Genomic DNA, 16647 nt, shown 5'->3' with positions numbered 1-16647 from the left:
ATTGATCAGATCACACAAGTAATGAGTATAGTATCTATGGAGTCAAGTAATACACAAAGCCACAATGCAAGGCAGACGCGGGCTCAAAGGTTAGCACAAATTTCAAGGCCACAGAAGAGCACATTAAACAGGTCCAGGGCCTTACTGTGTGGACCCTAGGAAGGCGCAGGACACCCTGCATTAGGTATGCAGTGGGTACCCACAGAGGACCCTGTGTCTATGCTACTGTTCAAGACCATCTTTGTCATGGGGAGACACAGCTTTCTGGGGACATGTGACCTGGAAGGAGCCCCAAGGCTTCCCTGTGATCTGCTGAACTGCGTTGATCCACATCATTCCTTGCAGGGCCCAGATCTGCTGGTCAACAATGCCTGCTCTAAGGAGACCAAAGACTCTCAGACCCCAAGACCCAACCAAGCCCACCCCACTACACTGGGACTCCCAAACAATCCAGAATCCCTCTGAGAGATATCTTTTTCCCTGTGGAGTTTTTAAGTAGGTCGGGGAGGATCCAATGAAATCTGTTTGGAGTAGGATGACTCTGGCTGTCTTGGTCCCAGTCTCTCTCTGCTGGGCTCCTTTGAAGAGGACCCTGCTTCCCAGAGCACCCCTCAAGTGAATGCACAAACCAGGGTCCTAGTGGCATAGTCATTGCTGTGTGGTCACTGCAGGACCCAGAAACAATCCACACATACTTAATCAATCAGCTCAGCAGCCCTAAGGTATAGAAATCGATTCTAGAAGTGTGGAGCGCCCACAGCATCCCCTGCAGTCCCCACGCAGGATGGAGCCCCGCTGCGTTGCCCCCACTATATTGTGTGGCAGTGCCAATAGGAGTGGGGGTGGTCCCACTATTCCCACCTTACAGAAGCCCCAAAATCGCTGGAGTCCCCGCCATTACTATGGCCCTACTTCTCCACACAGTGTCTATAAGCAAGGCACACACAGCTCAAGACGACACAACTCAAGCAGCCACGGTTGCCAGGACCTTGGCTGGGAAGAGCAAAGTCCCTTGGGCTGCAGGCTGGCGGCCCTGTCCCTTATGCAGCTTAAAAAGGAAAAAGAAAACCATTGCACCCGCACCCCTCTGGAGGCTCCTGAGTCGGCTGTTTCTAAACAGCTCGTGGGTCTGTTTCTGCCCCTCCCGGTTTCATTTCCACTTCTCTCCGGATGACAGCCAGAGGAAGGCTACTGATCAGATGCTCAACTGCCACAGATTGTCCAAAGAGTCCCCTGGATGGGGTGGTTATTGGGAGAGCAGGGGGACACGGTACGCAGCTGACACCCTCTACACATCAGCACCCATACCTGCCCAGGTCACCCCTTACTCAGTGAAGGGGAAGCCAAGCCTCAGATCACCCATCCTCTATCCCTGACAGCAAACGGGTCGCGCTGACCACCTCATTCTCTATTTAGGTGTTGGAATGGAGGGGGGCAGTGGAAGAGAGCAGACAGCTCTTCCCAGGGCAGTACCAACAGGCTTCTCTCCTCCTGCCAGACACTGCTGCAAGAAGATGCCTCTCCAACACAAAGGCCAGCACGGGGCTTCAGGAGCTCATGCCTTCCCTATAAAACAGCGGGCTTGGGGCATGGGCCGTCAGTAGAGTCCAGAGCAGAGGAGGAACGATCCCTGGGGAAACCACCCTGTGCAATCCTGAGTGGGAAGCCCTCCCCTCCTCCTTTCTCCTTGCCACACATTGCAGATCCTGGGCTCCCAGGCAGGTGAAGCAAACCAGATGCCTTCAAGCCAACATGTGCCCTTAGTGAGAAGTGGCAATGACACCCAACAGAAGTGGGCAAACACCCTCAGGTGAAGGGAGCCATACAGGTTAGGTGCTGAGCCAGCTCTTCCAGCCCTTAGAGAAAGTTCCTCGAATCTGAGGTTGATGGTGTGTCCCAATTTTTAAATGCTGCCAATGACTTCCACTTTCTTTCTTTTTTTTTCTTCTTTTTTTTTTTTTTTTTTTTTTTGGTTTTTCGAGACAGGGTTTCTCTGTGGCTTTGGAGCCTGTCCTGGAACTAGCTCTGTAGACCAGGCTGGTCTCGAACTCACAGAGATCCTCCTGCCTCTGCCTCCCGAGTGCTGGGATTAAAGGCGTGTGCCACCATCGCCCAGCTGACTTCCACTTTCTTAAAAGAACAATGTGGGCCCAAACTGGCCTGCAGCCTGCCTGTGACCTGGGCAGGACAACGCACGGCAGTGCCTGAAGCTCAGGCTGACCCAGCCCAGCCTGACTCCATGACCCGGTGAAAAACAGTAGACAAAGGCAGCCGCCCCAGCAGGGAGTTCTCCACACTGGCCAGCATGGTGACCGGAAGGGGCTGCTGTCTCCCAGGCCATCCTCCTGGACAGTGGGCATTCTCTCCACACTGCTGAAATCCCCTTCCAGGAACAGGCCGCCACCAGCCTCAGCTCTGTCCTTGGGACTCCCCAGAACATCGAACGCTTCCTGTGACCTCACACCACACCGCCTCTCTGGAAACAACCATCTAGTAAGCTCTGGTGAGGCCGCCTCACCCGCAGACTATTCCTGGCCACCTCCAGCCTGCAGCCAGTGAGCGCGAGGGCAGATGTAGGCTCTTCAGGCCTTTTTGCAGGGGGCAGTGAGGGACGCACACCAAGGGACTCACGCTCCACATGCACCAGGAAAGAGCAGAACTGCAACCTACAGCAGCCGACCTTGTCTTCTTGTCGGTATCCCTGGCTGCCCTAGAACTCCCTAATTAGCGCAGGCTAGTCTGAAACTCTGGCTCTTCCTACTCTGTCTCCTCTGTGTCCCAAGTACTAAAGCCACAGGTGTTCACAAGCATACATGCATTGAGCTGGGGGTGTAGTTCAGTGGACAGAGCACTTGCCTGGTATGCATAAAACCCTAGATTCAATTCCCCAACACTGCACAAACTGGGCATGGTAGCCCATGCATGTAATCCTATCACGGGGAATTAGAAGCAGGAGAATCCAAATTTCAGATCCCTCCTCAGTTACAGAATGAGTATGAGGCCAGCCTGGAATACATGAGGCCCTGCCTCAAAAAAAAAAAAATCTGATTTAGATGGAGATTTTAGAATCCACTCACTTAACTAATGTATGGTTTCTGGTTTCTGGTAATGAGATGAATGAACAAAACTCTCTTTTATCCTAAAATAGCATGAATCCCCATGAATTGAATGTGCTATCCAATGGCTCAAGCTCCCCTCCCTCAGAGAACACTGCCACTTAGCAAATGACAACAGGCAAGCTGCAAGAGCAATAGGCAAGGCAGGCGAGGCACCCCTGCACAGGAGACTGAAGGGCTGGGCGCATGCCCACCTTGTTGACATGGGTGACCGAGGGCTGGGTGCACACCCTTCTTGTTAACACAGGGCACCGAAGGGCTAGGCACACACCCACCTTGTTGAGGCTGCTGCGGTCACTGACGCTCTTGGTCAGCTGCTGGATCTCGGCCACCTGGTCGGCCAGCCGCTTCTGTTCATTCAGCTTCTCAGCCAGTGTCTCCAGCTCTGTGAGGGCTAGCTGCAGCGACAGTCTGTCAGGGTGGCCTCTGGGAGTGTTCTTCAGCATATCCTGCCAGTGCCAGAGAGAGCATGAAAAGGATATGACCCACACATGTGCACACACACACACACGAGCAGACACACACACACATACACAAACACACACACACACAGAGGCCCTCAGTTTCGAGTCAAAGCATCACGCTATGGTCTACATAGACCAGACCTGAAAGATGGAGCTTATCCTTGGGACCAAGACACTGGATATGGAAAGCACAGGTTAAGGCCTAGTGAATAAAGACAAAATGACCGTGTGGCTTGTTCTGACAAAAAAGAGTCACCCCTAGGCCTTGGGAAGAAGGGCATCTGTGACCCACGCTATAACAGGGCTGAATGCTGAGGACGCAGCATCATCAGAGACAAACACTATGCAATGTCACTTCAAGGCGGCTTCTAGAATTATCAGATTTCAGGGCGAGAAAGCCGCTGCTGGGAGGAGTGGCTGTCAGCCGCTAAGGAGATGGGAGAGGAGAATTATCGTTTACTGGGTCCAGCGTTTCAGTGAGGAGAGATGAGGGATTCCCACAGATGGGTGGCGGGGACACCTGCACAGTGGGAACATGCTGGATGCCACAGTCCTGCGCACTGAGAGGCGGCAGGCCAACAGCAACCGCCTCAGTGGACAGTGGATACAGACTTCACAGACACTGTGCTCAGAGCCCAGAGCCCACACCCACAGCACAGCAGCTCTGCAGATAGAGACAAAGATGCTACCAGGCCCTCAGCCTGGCCGTTGTCACCCTGTCTGAGGACTGACCGCAGGGCCTTGCATGGGACTGAGGCTCCTTCAGGCTTCCTGGATTTGTACTTAAGTGACACCTGACCAAGGTGAGGTCAGCAGACTGCTTGAGGAGTTCTGAAAGGCTAAGTCGTATCCCCTTCCTGCCAGAGCAAAGGTGTCAAATAGGCTGTGGGGCTGAAGAGGTGACCCAGCAGGTTAAAAGGCACTTGCCACCAAGCCTGGGGAGCCGAGTTCAATCCTTGGGACCCACAGGGAAGAACAGAACTGACTCCTGCAAGTTGTCCTCTGACCTCCACATGATCATTTTAAACCCCCCCCACACACACACACATACACACTCATGGATTAGAGAGATGGCTCAGTGAATATGAGAGCTTCCAACTCTTGCAGAAGGCACAATTTCAATTTAACAACATCCATATCAGGTGGCTCAAAATTGCCTGTAATTCTAGCACTACTGGATCCACCGCCCCGGCCTCTGAAGGTACCAGCATCACATACACATGCCCCCACACAGACACATCCATATACATAATCTAAACAAAGCAGATCTTTTAAAAAAAAAATGCTGCTGAGCACAACAGGCTGCCCTCTTGAAGTCGAGAAAGACGAAGCAAACCCCAAACCAGGAGTGGGCCCCAGATGAGAGCGAGCCACCTGACCTCCCTTCCCCCAGCCATCTCCTGATCCTCAGGGAGTCCCAGGCAGTACCTGGAGCAGGAGGATGAACTGTGGGAATCTCTGAACGGGTTTCACCATCAGCCCATAGAGGGTGACTCGGTCTGCGCTGCACACCTGCCGCCGCTGTGGGAACAAGGCTGTGTCACTTGTCAGTCTCTGAGGGCATGGATCCAGTGCCAGGGTCCAGACCGAGTCTCCACCCTAGGAACCGCTCCCCGGGCTCCAGGATGAGGTCCCTTTCTCCTGAGGCACCTCCCCAAGTCCATCCCTTGTGAGTGCGGACTGCATGGCCTTACTAGGCTACCTTGAGGAACTCGAGGAATGCTGGCTTTGTGAGACAGGCCTTCTTGATGATGGACATGGCATTGGTGAAGTTGTTCACATAGTCGCTGTACACATCTAAGACCATGGACTTGGAGAACTGCAAGAAATGGAAGAGGAGCTGCATCAGCATGGCAGGAGAGGTAGCTGCACCCCACACAAACACACACACACACACACACACACACACACATCATGCTTCCGAGACCCTGCTCAGGGAAGAAAGAGTCTTGGAGCTGGGAAGAAAGGTAACAGGAAACAGCAACTCAGAACCCGCCCAAGAGAGAAGGCAGCCTAGGGCAGACGCTGCCTGGGCTCCATCTATTTCCTTTCCAAGGCCAAGAAATTGGGGAGAAGCATCCACACCTAAGCTACAGATGTCAGAGGTCAACCAATCTCTCACCATAGCCCCCTGGACACACCCACCTGGGATGTCGCGTCTAAGCTCTCTCAAGACCATCCTGGCCACTAGTAGAAGCCAGAGGCTTACAACCCAGCAAAGCTGGCTTGACCCGCTCCCTCTCTGAAGTTGGAGGATTTCAGTTTGACAAGCAGAAATCCAGTACTCCTCTCATTCCACAGGCATGGAATCTGAGCCCAGAGACATCCTAAGAACTACTTGAGGTTGTAAAGTCAAACTAGAACCAGGACCCCAGGACCACAATATAGGCTCTTCCCCAAATTCTAAGGTTTCACCCTGGAGGTACAAATGCAACCTGGGCCAGCATGTGCAAGCCTCGCTGATCATATGTGGAAGGCTTAGTAAGGAACCTGCACCAAGTCAGGGGGCAGCCAATGAGGTTAGTCTCTGGGCAACAATGCTACTATACTCTGGTTTCAACATTGTCTTGGCCTGGTACATCTCTTTGGGGACATCAAGGTGTCATGCCTAACCTCTAGTGCAGGACACAATGACTGAGGGGCTCTGATATCATTGACTTTGACAAGGCAACCTGATGGGGGCGGAGGCTGGACAGGCTAATCTAAGCAGAAACACCTACTGAGGCCACAAAGAGGTCCCCAATCTTCTCAGTGGAATCCCACTCGGCCACGCGGGAGGACAGGGCGATCTGGAACATGGAGTGACAGTGGAGAATCTCCTTCACACGGAAGAACACCACCTGACACTTGCGGACACTCAGGGCCTTGGGTTCCATCTCCATCAGCGGGTTACGGTAATCCTGCCAGGATGGATGGAAGCAGGGATGACACCAGCTATCTTCAAGGCCACCTGAGATGAGGCAGGCTGAGAACTGAGCAGACGCCCACCCACCTGCCCAGTGGGGCCTTCCTGATGCGGGTAAAAGCATCCTGCCTTCTTCATGGATGTTTCTAGAAGGTTCTCCACAAATGTGGCATTTCTGCCCTAACTCCGTCACTTCACAATGCCACACACACACACACACACACACACACACACACAAACACACACACACACCACATACGCCCTGGGAACTTCTGTGTTAAGCTGGCTTGGGAGAAAGAGGATCATTTCTACACCATCTGTGTATGAGGACTCTGGGTAGGTGGCTCCGGACCAAGTCTGGCTAATGGGGAAACTCAGAACCATCTGCGTGGCTGGGCGGTGGGGTCTCAGATCAGCACAGTGCCCCGGACTCTCGAAGCTGGAGCTACACTCTCCAGTCACTTTGTATGATGTCTGGGCTCCTTCATATGAGTCCCAAACTGTTCCCACACCACCTGTTCCCCTCCCTGGTGGCCTTGTCCTGACATCCCTGAGGAGCCCAGGTCTTGGAGACCCAAACCAGACAAGAGTCCACAAACATGTCACTCCAATGTCTCCTTAGTGTCCTCTGGGCATCCCAGTGTGAGGAAGAGGGGACATTGCCCTGCACCCATACTTTGAGGACTATCTGAATGGCCAGGAAGACACAGTCCCTTCCAGTCACAAAAGGGAACACACGCCTTGACTCTCTTGTTTCAGAGACTCCCAGTTTCGCTTCAGAAAACAGCTCTCGCTGCAAACCGAAGCCTTGGAAATCCCTGGCGTCCCCACTTGTCCCGTTCCTCAGAAGCAGCAGGACTGGCTTTTAGCCCCTTTTCTAAAACTGCCACAATCCCCCAAAGTTCTTTACAAAGTGACCCCCCAGAGCCCCACCCTCATCCCGGAGGCCCCGGGAGTCACCTGAAGTATCCGCTTTAGTGACTCCACATAGCTGCCCTCGCTCTGCACGATGGAGCCCAGGATGTGTCTCCGGACCACCTGCATGAACCACAGAGTCAGGAAGGGTGTGGGATCCAAGGAGCAGAAACAGTACCTGCTGTGTGAAGGGTCCCAAAGGCAAGAAGGGGAGCTGACAACGACAGGACCACAGGGGATGGACTGAGAGACACACCTCTCTGGGGGTCATGCGGCTAGCGGGTCCTAAGCATCCCAAATTCTGGGACCTTACCATCTCCAGACCCACAGTATGGAACACACAGTGTCCAGTTCCCACTAAAGTCCCCTTCCCTCTCGTGGCCACTTCCCCTCAGGTGCTAACAGCAAGCAGGCTGGCAGCTGGCCCAGCTTCCCACAGACCTGCTGAGGACTCAAGCCGTCCGGCATGGGGCCCAGCTCTGGGGCTGGAGGTTTGAAGTCTGTCACACCAACCTCCAGGAGCCCCATATCCTCCTCTTCCGAGTCACCTGGAAAGACAAATGGGAAGGAGCGCAGCTCAGGTGGGGATGGCACACCCTGCTCAGGCTCCAGGAGATGAGAACCGTTCAAACAGTCCCGGATCGCACCCGGGAACTGCTGCCCCTGAATCAATGGGTTAGCTCCAGCTCCCAGGCTCCCTATAATCCAAGGCTGCTTCCCCAGAGCCTGTGGTCGGGGGAGTAGGAGGGAGAGTTGGGGGATGAGAAAACAGCACCCCACAGGGCCACTGTCCCTGCTGAGACCTGCCCACTCTGCCTGCTCCAGCCTGGCATGGGCCAACCACTCGTGTCCCCATCACTGGGACTAAAAATAGTTTTCATCTGGATGCCAAAATGGTGGGAAGAAAATACAGCCCAAGAAGAATCAACCCATCGGCTTTGCATTTCCATTTTTAAAAAATACAAAGATACCCCAAAGGGAGCAGGCTCAGCTGGGTGTGATGAGGACTCCAGCCTGCTGGGGCTGGGCTCAGCTGATGGCAGAGAAAGTTCCACAGCAACCCAAGGCCCTAAGGGAAAAAAGGAGGCCCAGTGGGATGCTGAAGGGTCCTCCTCCCAGGCTTTAACTCCCCCTCCATGAGAGGCTCAGGGCGATGAGTCCCTGCTATTTAAAGGCTCCAGTGCGCGTGGCAGCCACAGATAGCAGGAAGCGGGAGACAGAGAAAAAGAGAAGTGATAGCCAGTCCAGCTGCCGGAGAAGCAGGACACCCAGTCAGGCCCTTACCTGAGCAGGACACAGAGGAGGAGGAGGAGGACGGACAGCGAATGACAGCGTGGGGGTGAGGGTGGGGGTGGTGAAGGCCCTCCTGCCTGGCCCACATACTGCCTCGGGCATCACCACGCACCCACCCCAGCCGCCGTGTCCTAGGCTTCCTCTTCCCCCACGAGCTGCTGGGTAACATTCTTGGCCTGTGATCTGAGCCGCCCAGCTATTAATAACGCCTCTGGGGGAGGGTCATTTTAGGCCCAGGGCTAGTGGGCGGAGTGGAGAGGGTGTCCCAGAAACAGTCCCCAGTCACCCGGCCTGTCTACTCCTTTATAGTAGCCAGTGTCCCCCAAAGGTAGAGGAGGCATGGGGTGATCAGCTTAGCCAGTGTTTAGGTGTCACCTCTACAAAAACTGTAAGGCCAGAGAGACCGACGGAACCCAAGGCAGTGTGATGCTACACTGGCACCAAACGCCACCAGGGCTGACAGTCACCAAGAACAATGCCCACTGTGTCAGACTCTTTCTGTGTGCACTATGGTCATCCTCTCCTTGGCCTCGGGAGACAGGAGCCACTATCAGCCCCACTGCATGAAGGAGGAAACTGAAGCACAGGATGGCAAAAATGCACAATTTCCAAGAGACAATTTCCAAGGCGCTGTGGGTTCTCCTTGGCTCGGAGCCATGTTCCTTCAAAGTGCCAGTCCATGTGTGAGGCCAGCAGAAGGCCCTCCCCGGATGCGGCCTCCTCCCACCCAAGGTCTGGCACCCTCAGCGTTCTGCCCAGACATCACTGACCATTAACCTACTGTCCTACATCTTTGTCCCCTTGTCCTCTTGTAAGTTGTCCCCAAAGATGCAACACATCACAGGGGCTGGACCTTGCTGGGAACCTTGTGAGGTCCCCAGTTGGGACATTATCTGGAAGAGGGGATCAGTGCTCTGGTGGGCATCAAAAGCAAGAGATGGAGACCTGAGTAGGGCCTATGGAACTGGGGGATCTTGGAAGAGTGGCCAGGACAGAGAGAAAAAGCAAGACAATGGCGGGACAGGTAGATAGTGGGCAAAAGAACCAGGAGCAGATCCCAGACAATGCCTTGGGCTGGCAGGTGCAGGAGGCCTGTGCAAGCCAGGAAAGCCCAGGCAGCTGAGATGTGAGTAGCAAAAGGGCTCCACAGGACCCTCTCCACCTGCGTCACTTCCCCAACCAACCCTCCCCCAGCTACCCGCATGACTCACCCCAGATGCTGAAATGCCACCTCATCAGAGGGTGCAGGCTTCAGCACACGCCATAGAGCCCTTCCTCTGCTCCCTCCCCCACCCCCAGCTCTATTTTTCTCCCAGAGTGCCTATTGTGACTAGACAGTATATTACCTATTTGCTCACATTTAAGCCTCCCATCACCCTGACCAGAGCATTGGCACCAGGGAGAAGTCACAGCCATTCCATGCATGGCTGTATCCTGGGACGATGGGTTAATATCCATAGTAGTCCACAGTAAATAATTGTAGAATGAGTGAATGGTCAAATGATCAAATCCAACCTTGGGACACTTCTGTCTAAAACCCTGGTGACTCTCTGCTGTCCTGAAGGGCAAGCGCCCAGCCAGGCCCATAGAGCCACACTGACCTGGCCCTGACCTCTCACCCCAACCTCCCCCATCATCCCATGCCCTCAGAAAAGTCTATGATGTGTACCTGTCCCCTCGTTTGTAAGCGAGGCACCCAGCAGACACGCCATAAATGTCGACCCATGCCTATCTCCACACTCCCCCGAGAACCTGAAAGACTAGAGTTCGTCTGAACTGTCATTTCCCACTGCATCTGGAGCCCCTGGAAGAAATTCTGGTAGGTTCACTGAGGACAGCGTTTAGTAGCTATTCAATAAGTAGTGGTGAAAGGAAGATGGGCAAAGAACATTCTAGATAAAGCCAGGTGAACCAGGAGGCAGGAGAGTGACAGCCGTGGCCACACACTGAAGGGAAGCCACATGGCTCACAGAAGAAGCTGGCCACACCGGTCAAAGGTGTGGGAAGCAAGCTGAGACTGACCCCGACATTTAGGGTTCAGTTTGGAAGAGGCCAGGCACCAACCACGTCACCCCCAGAATGCCCCACCCCCAGCACACTGCCGAGTGCGACCCCTGCTCACCAAGGACGTCTTTCCTATGCAGAAAGGAGACTTTACGCATGACGGCCATCCGCGTCTTCTCCAGCCCATCTCGGGTCCCGCTCTTGGCGGCCTTCATGAGCTGGGTCATCTGAGCAAAGGCAGAGGGGGAGTCATCAGAGCCGGGGACCCCTGCCTTCAAGGGACCTCAGTTCAGACATCATAACCAGCCAGCCCGATTCCATCTATTCTGGATGGGTGAGCAGCAGAGGCCAGGGGTGGCAGGGAGGGGGATGAGCTCATGCTCCAAGGTCCCTCTGTGGGCAGGAAAGGGCCTGACCTCTACCCTCTACTTAAGGGGGTGATAGGATGGGAAAGAGCGAGGTCTGGGTTCCAACCCCAGCTCTGACACTCCCCAGCAAGTAGACATCTCTCTGAACCCCAGACAGAAGCATACAAGAGACCCTTTCAGGTGAGCAGAGACTGAACAGGCCAGCTCTGGGAAGGTCCCTGAGGACTGACTTCCTTCCTGCTGAGCCAGGTAAGGAGGCCCGACCCTCATTCCCCAACAGCCAAGTTCGAGTCTTAGCCCACAGGGAGGGAAAACTGGGGCCACAGGATACAGAAGCCACACGCCGGTGCTGCCAATAAAGCAAGCCAAGCAGGCCTTGCCACCGGTGAGAGGACAGCGACATGCTCATAGTGGGAAGCAGACACCCTGCCACTAGGACCCAGACCTGAGAGGAAAACTGCTGCCCCCTTGCTCTGCCCCTGCCCCAGCCCCAACACTTTCAACACCGCCAGCATTTGTGATCAGAGTGTTCCACAAGGGTGGTGCATCTGCACTGCCCAATATGGGGTCCCCGTGGCACTAATGGGCACTTTGAACATGCCGTGTTCAGAGAACTGGAAATCTCAATTCCATTTCAATGGGAGAGCTACACCGCCATGCCGTGGATGTTCCAGGAAACCCCCTCCCTTCTCAGGCTCTGATGAAGAGGAAGGTGAAAATCTGGAAGTGAGGGTTTCCCTGGATTCACTGGCCTTGCCCCTGCCTCTGGCAGCTCTTTGGCTCCCAACTGAAGGGCTATACCCTTCTCTTCATGGGGTCTGAGTGAGGACAGACAGAGAGCCTGGGGGAGGCAGGATCAGAATCTGGTGGGGCTTAAAGCCTGAGGGACAGGCTGAGACTGGGGGACTGAGAGCCTGGGGGACTGAGAGCCTAGGGGCTGGGATGAAAGGCTGAGGGGGCAAAGAGCCTGGGGACTGAAAGCCTGGGGGTGAGCTGAAAGCCCTGGGGGAGGCTGAGAGCCTAGGGGGCACTGAGAGTCTGGGGACTGGGTTGAGAGGCTGGAGGTGCTGAGAGCCTGGGGGGCTTAAAGCCTGGGGGAGTTGAGAGCCTCCAGGAATGAGAACCTGGGGAGCTGAGAGTCTGGCGGGGGGGGGGGGGGGGNGGGGGGGGGGGGGGGGGGGGGAACAGTGAGCTGAAGCTATTGGGAACCAACAGAGAGCAAAGGCTTTTTAGGAACAAGACTGGCTTTCGGGAAACAGGAGAAAGAGGAAATGGATCTCCACCCCTTGCTGTATTCATAGCTAGGATTTTTGGTCTCTCGGTAGGAAGGGTCATAAGCACCTCTGAAAATCTAATGGGGTCGGGGAATAAACACCAACCCCAGAAACTGCGCATGGGTGTACCTCTCTTCTGGGCCACATGCAAATCTGGGGGTCAATGGAACTATCTTCAGAAGCCCTGTGTGGCCTTGGGGGATCATCAGAGCCCTTTCTACTTGGCACTTTTCTGAACAGGGACGAGCAGCAGGTGGACAACCCAGAAGGCTCCTTGAGTTGGTCTGGCATAGGCACCCTTCCATACAGCGCAAGCCGGGCCAGAGGGACGAATGTTCTACCCTCTGTAGGCTCCTAGCTCCTCTCCTTGCCCCCTCCTTGGCTCGCAACCTTCAGGGGTATCTGCTGGGGTCTCTCCCCCTTCTCCTGCTGGCCCTGGCTCTGCTGCAGTGGGCAGAACTGTAGGATTGGCAGCATCCCGAGCCTGCCATGCTCAGACGAGCCCAGCTCTGCTGCTGACTGCAGGGGTGACTCTCAGCCACTACCTGTTCTCTTGGCACTAAATGATGGTGGAAGGACAGCCATCCCTGGGTGCCACAGGGACTTTACAGTTATAGTGGCTGCCATCACTAAGTTTATAAAGCCAAGTATCATCAAGCACCTTAATGGCCTCCTCATCCAGTCCCCATATCTACCCTAGGGCCGCTACTACTTATGGCAGAGAAACGGAGACTCCGAAGCCAAGGGGTCCGTCTGCTCAGGGTCACTCTGGGTAAGCAGTGAGGTTGGGATTGAACCCAAATCCACAGGGTTCCACGGCCCATGCTGTGTGCTGCTCAGTGAAGACCATCTACTGCTGCCAAAAGCATCACCCAGAAGTCTAGTTTTCTCAGGCAGTGCAAGCTGGTCTTGAATTCCCAATCCTCCTGCCTCGGCTTCCCAAGTACTGGGATTGAAGGCATATTGCTGCCAGGTCTGGCTAGGATTCTGCGATTTTTTTTAAAGGAGAACCCCAGGTCATCCTAGGGGCTCTTAGGTTTGAAACGCCACTGGGTATTCTTGTGGTTCATTGGCATCTCTCTGGCAGTGTGGGGTGGGGCGCAGGGTCTAGGCAAGCACCAGGAAATTGAAGAAATAGCTAGCTCATGGCTTGGCCTTCCTGCAGTGCAAATATGAGGTACAGCCAGGTGACAAGAATCAAGGGTGGACTCCCCAGGCTCACACCCACCCTCCTTGGTGGCCCAGAAGAAAGACCCTCTAGCGCCAGGAGAGAGGGACAGGCAGACAGTACCTTACAATCGCACTTGAGCTTCAACTCCTGCATGTCTCTCCCCCCAACTCTCAAAGCCAAGATGTCTCTCTTAGTCCTGACGTATCTCTCCTTTAGCCTAGTCAGGTCTGGAGAAAGCTGGGGCCCCAAGCGGCCAGGCAGAAGGAGAGCAGGCGAGAAGAGCAGGCGGGAAGCAGGGAGACAAAAACACAGACAACAGGGGAAAAGGAGACTCAGGTCACATGGCAGACGGACAATTGGGGCAGGCAGATGGGATAGCAGTCTGGGTGCGTCTGGCTGGAAGCTGCACCTCCAGATCCAGCCCAGCAGGCCAGGCAGCTGAAGCTCTCTGCTGTGGGACTCCCAGCTGCTGGGCAGCAGAGTGGGGAGGGAAGTGACCTCAGGCCTCCCTCTCATGGCAAAAGGGAAATGATACTTGGATGATATCGACTATGTCTTCTCCTCACCCCAGGCCTGACAATGGGGCTTCTAACATGGAAGGCTGACAAGGGATGGATGGGCTGACATTTAAGACAGGGTGGGGACAATGAACAGGTATATGATAAAGGGATAAGTGATTAAAAGAAGATTGCTGGACAGATGAATGGACAACATAGACAGATGGATTGATGGATGTGTGCAAGGACTCAAGGGTGGGTGGGGTGGGTGGATGGATGGATGAGTGGATGGATGGATGGATGGATAGATGGATGGATGGATGCATGGATGGATGCATGGATGGATGCATGGATGGATGGATGCATGGATGGATGCATGGATGCATGGATGGATGAGTGGATGGATAGATGGATGGATGCATGCATTGATGGGTGGAAGGATGGATGGATGGATGGATGGATGGATGGATGAATGGATGGGCAGGCAAACAAATGGATAGGTGAGCAATTGGCTATATTTGGTTGGGTAACTATGTTGGGCAAACTGATGATGGAGCAAAGGCTGGATGTCCAGAGGCACTGCTGAACTGATAAATACTTACCAACTGGTTCACAGGGGTATAAGCCCTGTGTCTCGGTGTCTCCACAGTACAAAACTCCCAACCCTGGCCAGCCACACGCTACCAAAGTAGCACCAATGAACACTGATTTGTAATGTAGGCAAGCTAGTCCAAGCTCACCCCAACATTCCACTGGAGGGAAAGGTGAGTGGGTGGAAGAAAAGGAAAGGAGAAAAGAAGGGAGGGAGGGAGGGAGGGAGGGAGGGAGGGAGGGAGGGGCCACGACATGGAAGCATGAATGGGGGAGGGGGGGAGGTGACTGGTTTAACTGCTATCTGGAGAATGGCCAGATGAGAAAACAGACATTTAAGTACACGGCCTGTATGAGCCACGAGGGCATCTGATGAAGCACACAGACGGCAGAGACACGGTACACTTCTGGACAGACAGACAGACTAGCAGAAAGATGGAGCAGGGACTCATACATGTCAGTCTTGGCTTCCCACTTACAAGCCAGCAACGTCTCTGGACCTCTCTGAAGTTGCAGTTTTCTTGCTGGTAAAGTGACCATGAGACGCTCTGGGCATCCAGCTCCATAGATGGCCAAGAGCATTACTGGACGTCCCATGGAAAGCCCAGAGCTTAGTAATGGTTCCAAGCAGGAGTCACTAGCATCTCATCTCTTAACAAGTCCTCTGCATTTACTAAATGGATGGATCAATGGATGGAGGCGGGATGAAGGGATGGCAGACAGACAGATGGAGAAGGTCCTCTTACCCATATATGAAGCTGAGTCCTGGCCTTGTCATTCACTGGCTGTGTGACCCCAATCATGTCACCTAACCTCTCTGAGCCTCACTCCTATACGTGAAACTCCTGCTGTCAGCAACTCTGACAGCTCACTCCCAGCACACTGGGCTCTGTCTTGAGCCTTGTTCGGCGACAGCCTGAAACCATCAAGCCCCTTGGCCTTCTGGCCCCTTACCTCTCTGAGCGCCAAGAGAATAAGGAAGCATTAGGATCTAAGGTCACTGGCAGAACTGAGCCCAATGAGACTGAGGCCAGAGTGAGCCCACCCTTCCCAGACTGCCCTAGCTGGGTCACAGTGACTGGTTACAAAGAGGTCACAGGCAGAGAGAGAGAGGGTCTCACAGCAACCCACCTCATGCCCAGCAAACCCTGGTGGCCAATAGAATGGTCACTTAGAGACCAACAAAGCTCAAGGTAGCTGCCCACACCTGGGTCAGGCACTTCTAAGAAGGTCTCTTTATAGACACTTTGGTCACTGTTTTGGGCTAGACTTGACTGGCCTAGGCATCTAAAGTAAGGAGTCCACTGGCTAGCTTGTTGCTGGGGCTCCAGTCAGACTCCAAGGACAAGATGAAAACTTCCACAAACGCCTGCCATCCAGAGCCTTGCAGCGCACACAGCACATGTACAAGCAGCAATGGCCTTGAAACACACAGTGGCTGCAGTGGCAGGCAGAAAGCAGGGATGGCAGCAGCCCTGGAGAGTGAAGCCCCACGGGCAGTGCTTGACAGCATCCCTAGGCAGAGAGGAGAAGCCACACACACCCTCACATCTCCCTAAGAACCAGCCATTAGGGAGCATGCAGGCCTTAGCAGATGGATAGAGAAAAGGCCCTCCTGTTAAAAGTCCCTAAAACTGCACTATAAGCTCACTCCCGCACTCCTTGAAGTTGCATAGATCCCTTGAACAGCCTAGGACCAGAGGGCTAAAAAGGCAGACTCTGAGTTAGCATCCCTGGGAGCAGACTCCAAGCATCTGTGACTTCAACCAGCTCCCATCAGGACTCTGAAGCCATGCAAGGCTAACGCCTGCTGTTGGGTAGCATGTCTGTCATTTTCACCCTCCCACCCTCAGAGATTCCTTTTATTCCCCTCAGATCTGCATCAAGAAGGCAGGAGTGAACGAGGCGGTGGTGGTGCACATCTTTAATCCCTACACTAGGAAGGCAGAGGCAGCAGGCAAATCTCTGAGTTCGAGGCCAGACTAGTCTACAGAGTGAGTTCCGGGACAGCCAGGGCTACACAGAAAAACCCTGTCTCAAAAGCCCAGA

The 16647-nt window shown here is 54.2% G+C and overlaps 1 protein-coding gene across 1 annotated transcript in view; it reads right to left on the bottom strand.

Moving 5' to 3' along the window:
- The window catches only part of Arhgef10l (Rho guanine nucleotide exchange factor 10 like), a 92579-nt gene that overhangs the window by 52959 nt on the left and 22973 nt on the right, over positions 1–16647 (bottom strand). The window contains exons 8-15 of the mRNA XM_050152378.1: positions 13631–13747; positions 10816–10924; positions 7842–7948; positions 7446–7523; positions 6301–6480; positions 5283–5399; positions 5009–5101; positions 3392–3565 (exon numbers count right to left, since the gene is read on the bottom strand). Coding sequence (XP_050008335.1) covers positions 3392–3565; positions 5009–5101; positions 5283–5399; positions 6301–6480; positions 7446–7523; positions 7842–7948; positions 10816–10924; positions 13631–13747 — 975 coding nt within the window. The remainder of the gene's footprint in view (positions 1–3391; positions 3566–5008; positions 5102–5282; positions 5400–6300; positions 6481–7445; positions 7524–7841; positions 7949–10815; positions 10925–13630; positions 13748–16647) is intronic.

This window comes from Alexandromys fortis, unplaced genomic scaffold, assembly GCF_014885135.2.
Source record: "Alexandromys fortis isolate MF-2015 unplaced genomic scaffold, M_Fortis_MF-2015_v1.1 scaffold_26, whole genome shotgun sequence".
Taxonomy (NCBI): Eukaryota; Metazoa; Chordata; class Mammalia; order Rodentia; family Cricetidae; genus Alexandromys; species Alexandromys fortis.
The sequence above is the reverse complement of the archived record's forward strand: the minus strand, read 5'-3'. Positions and strand labels throughout refer to the sequence as shown.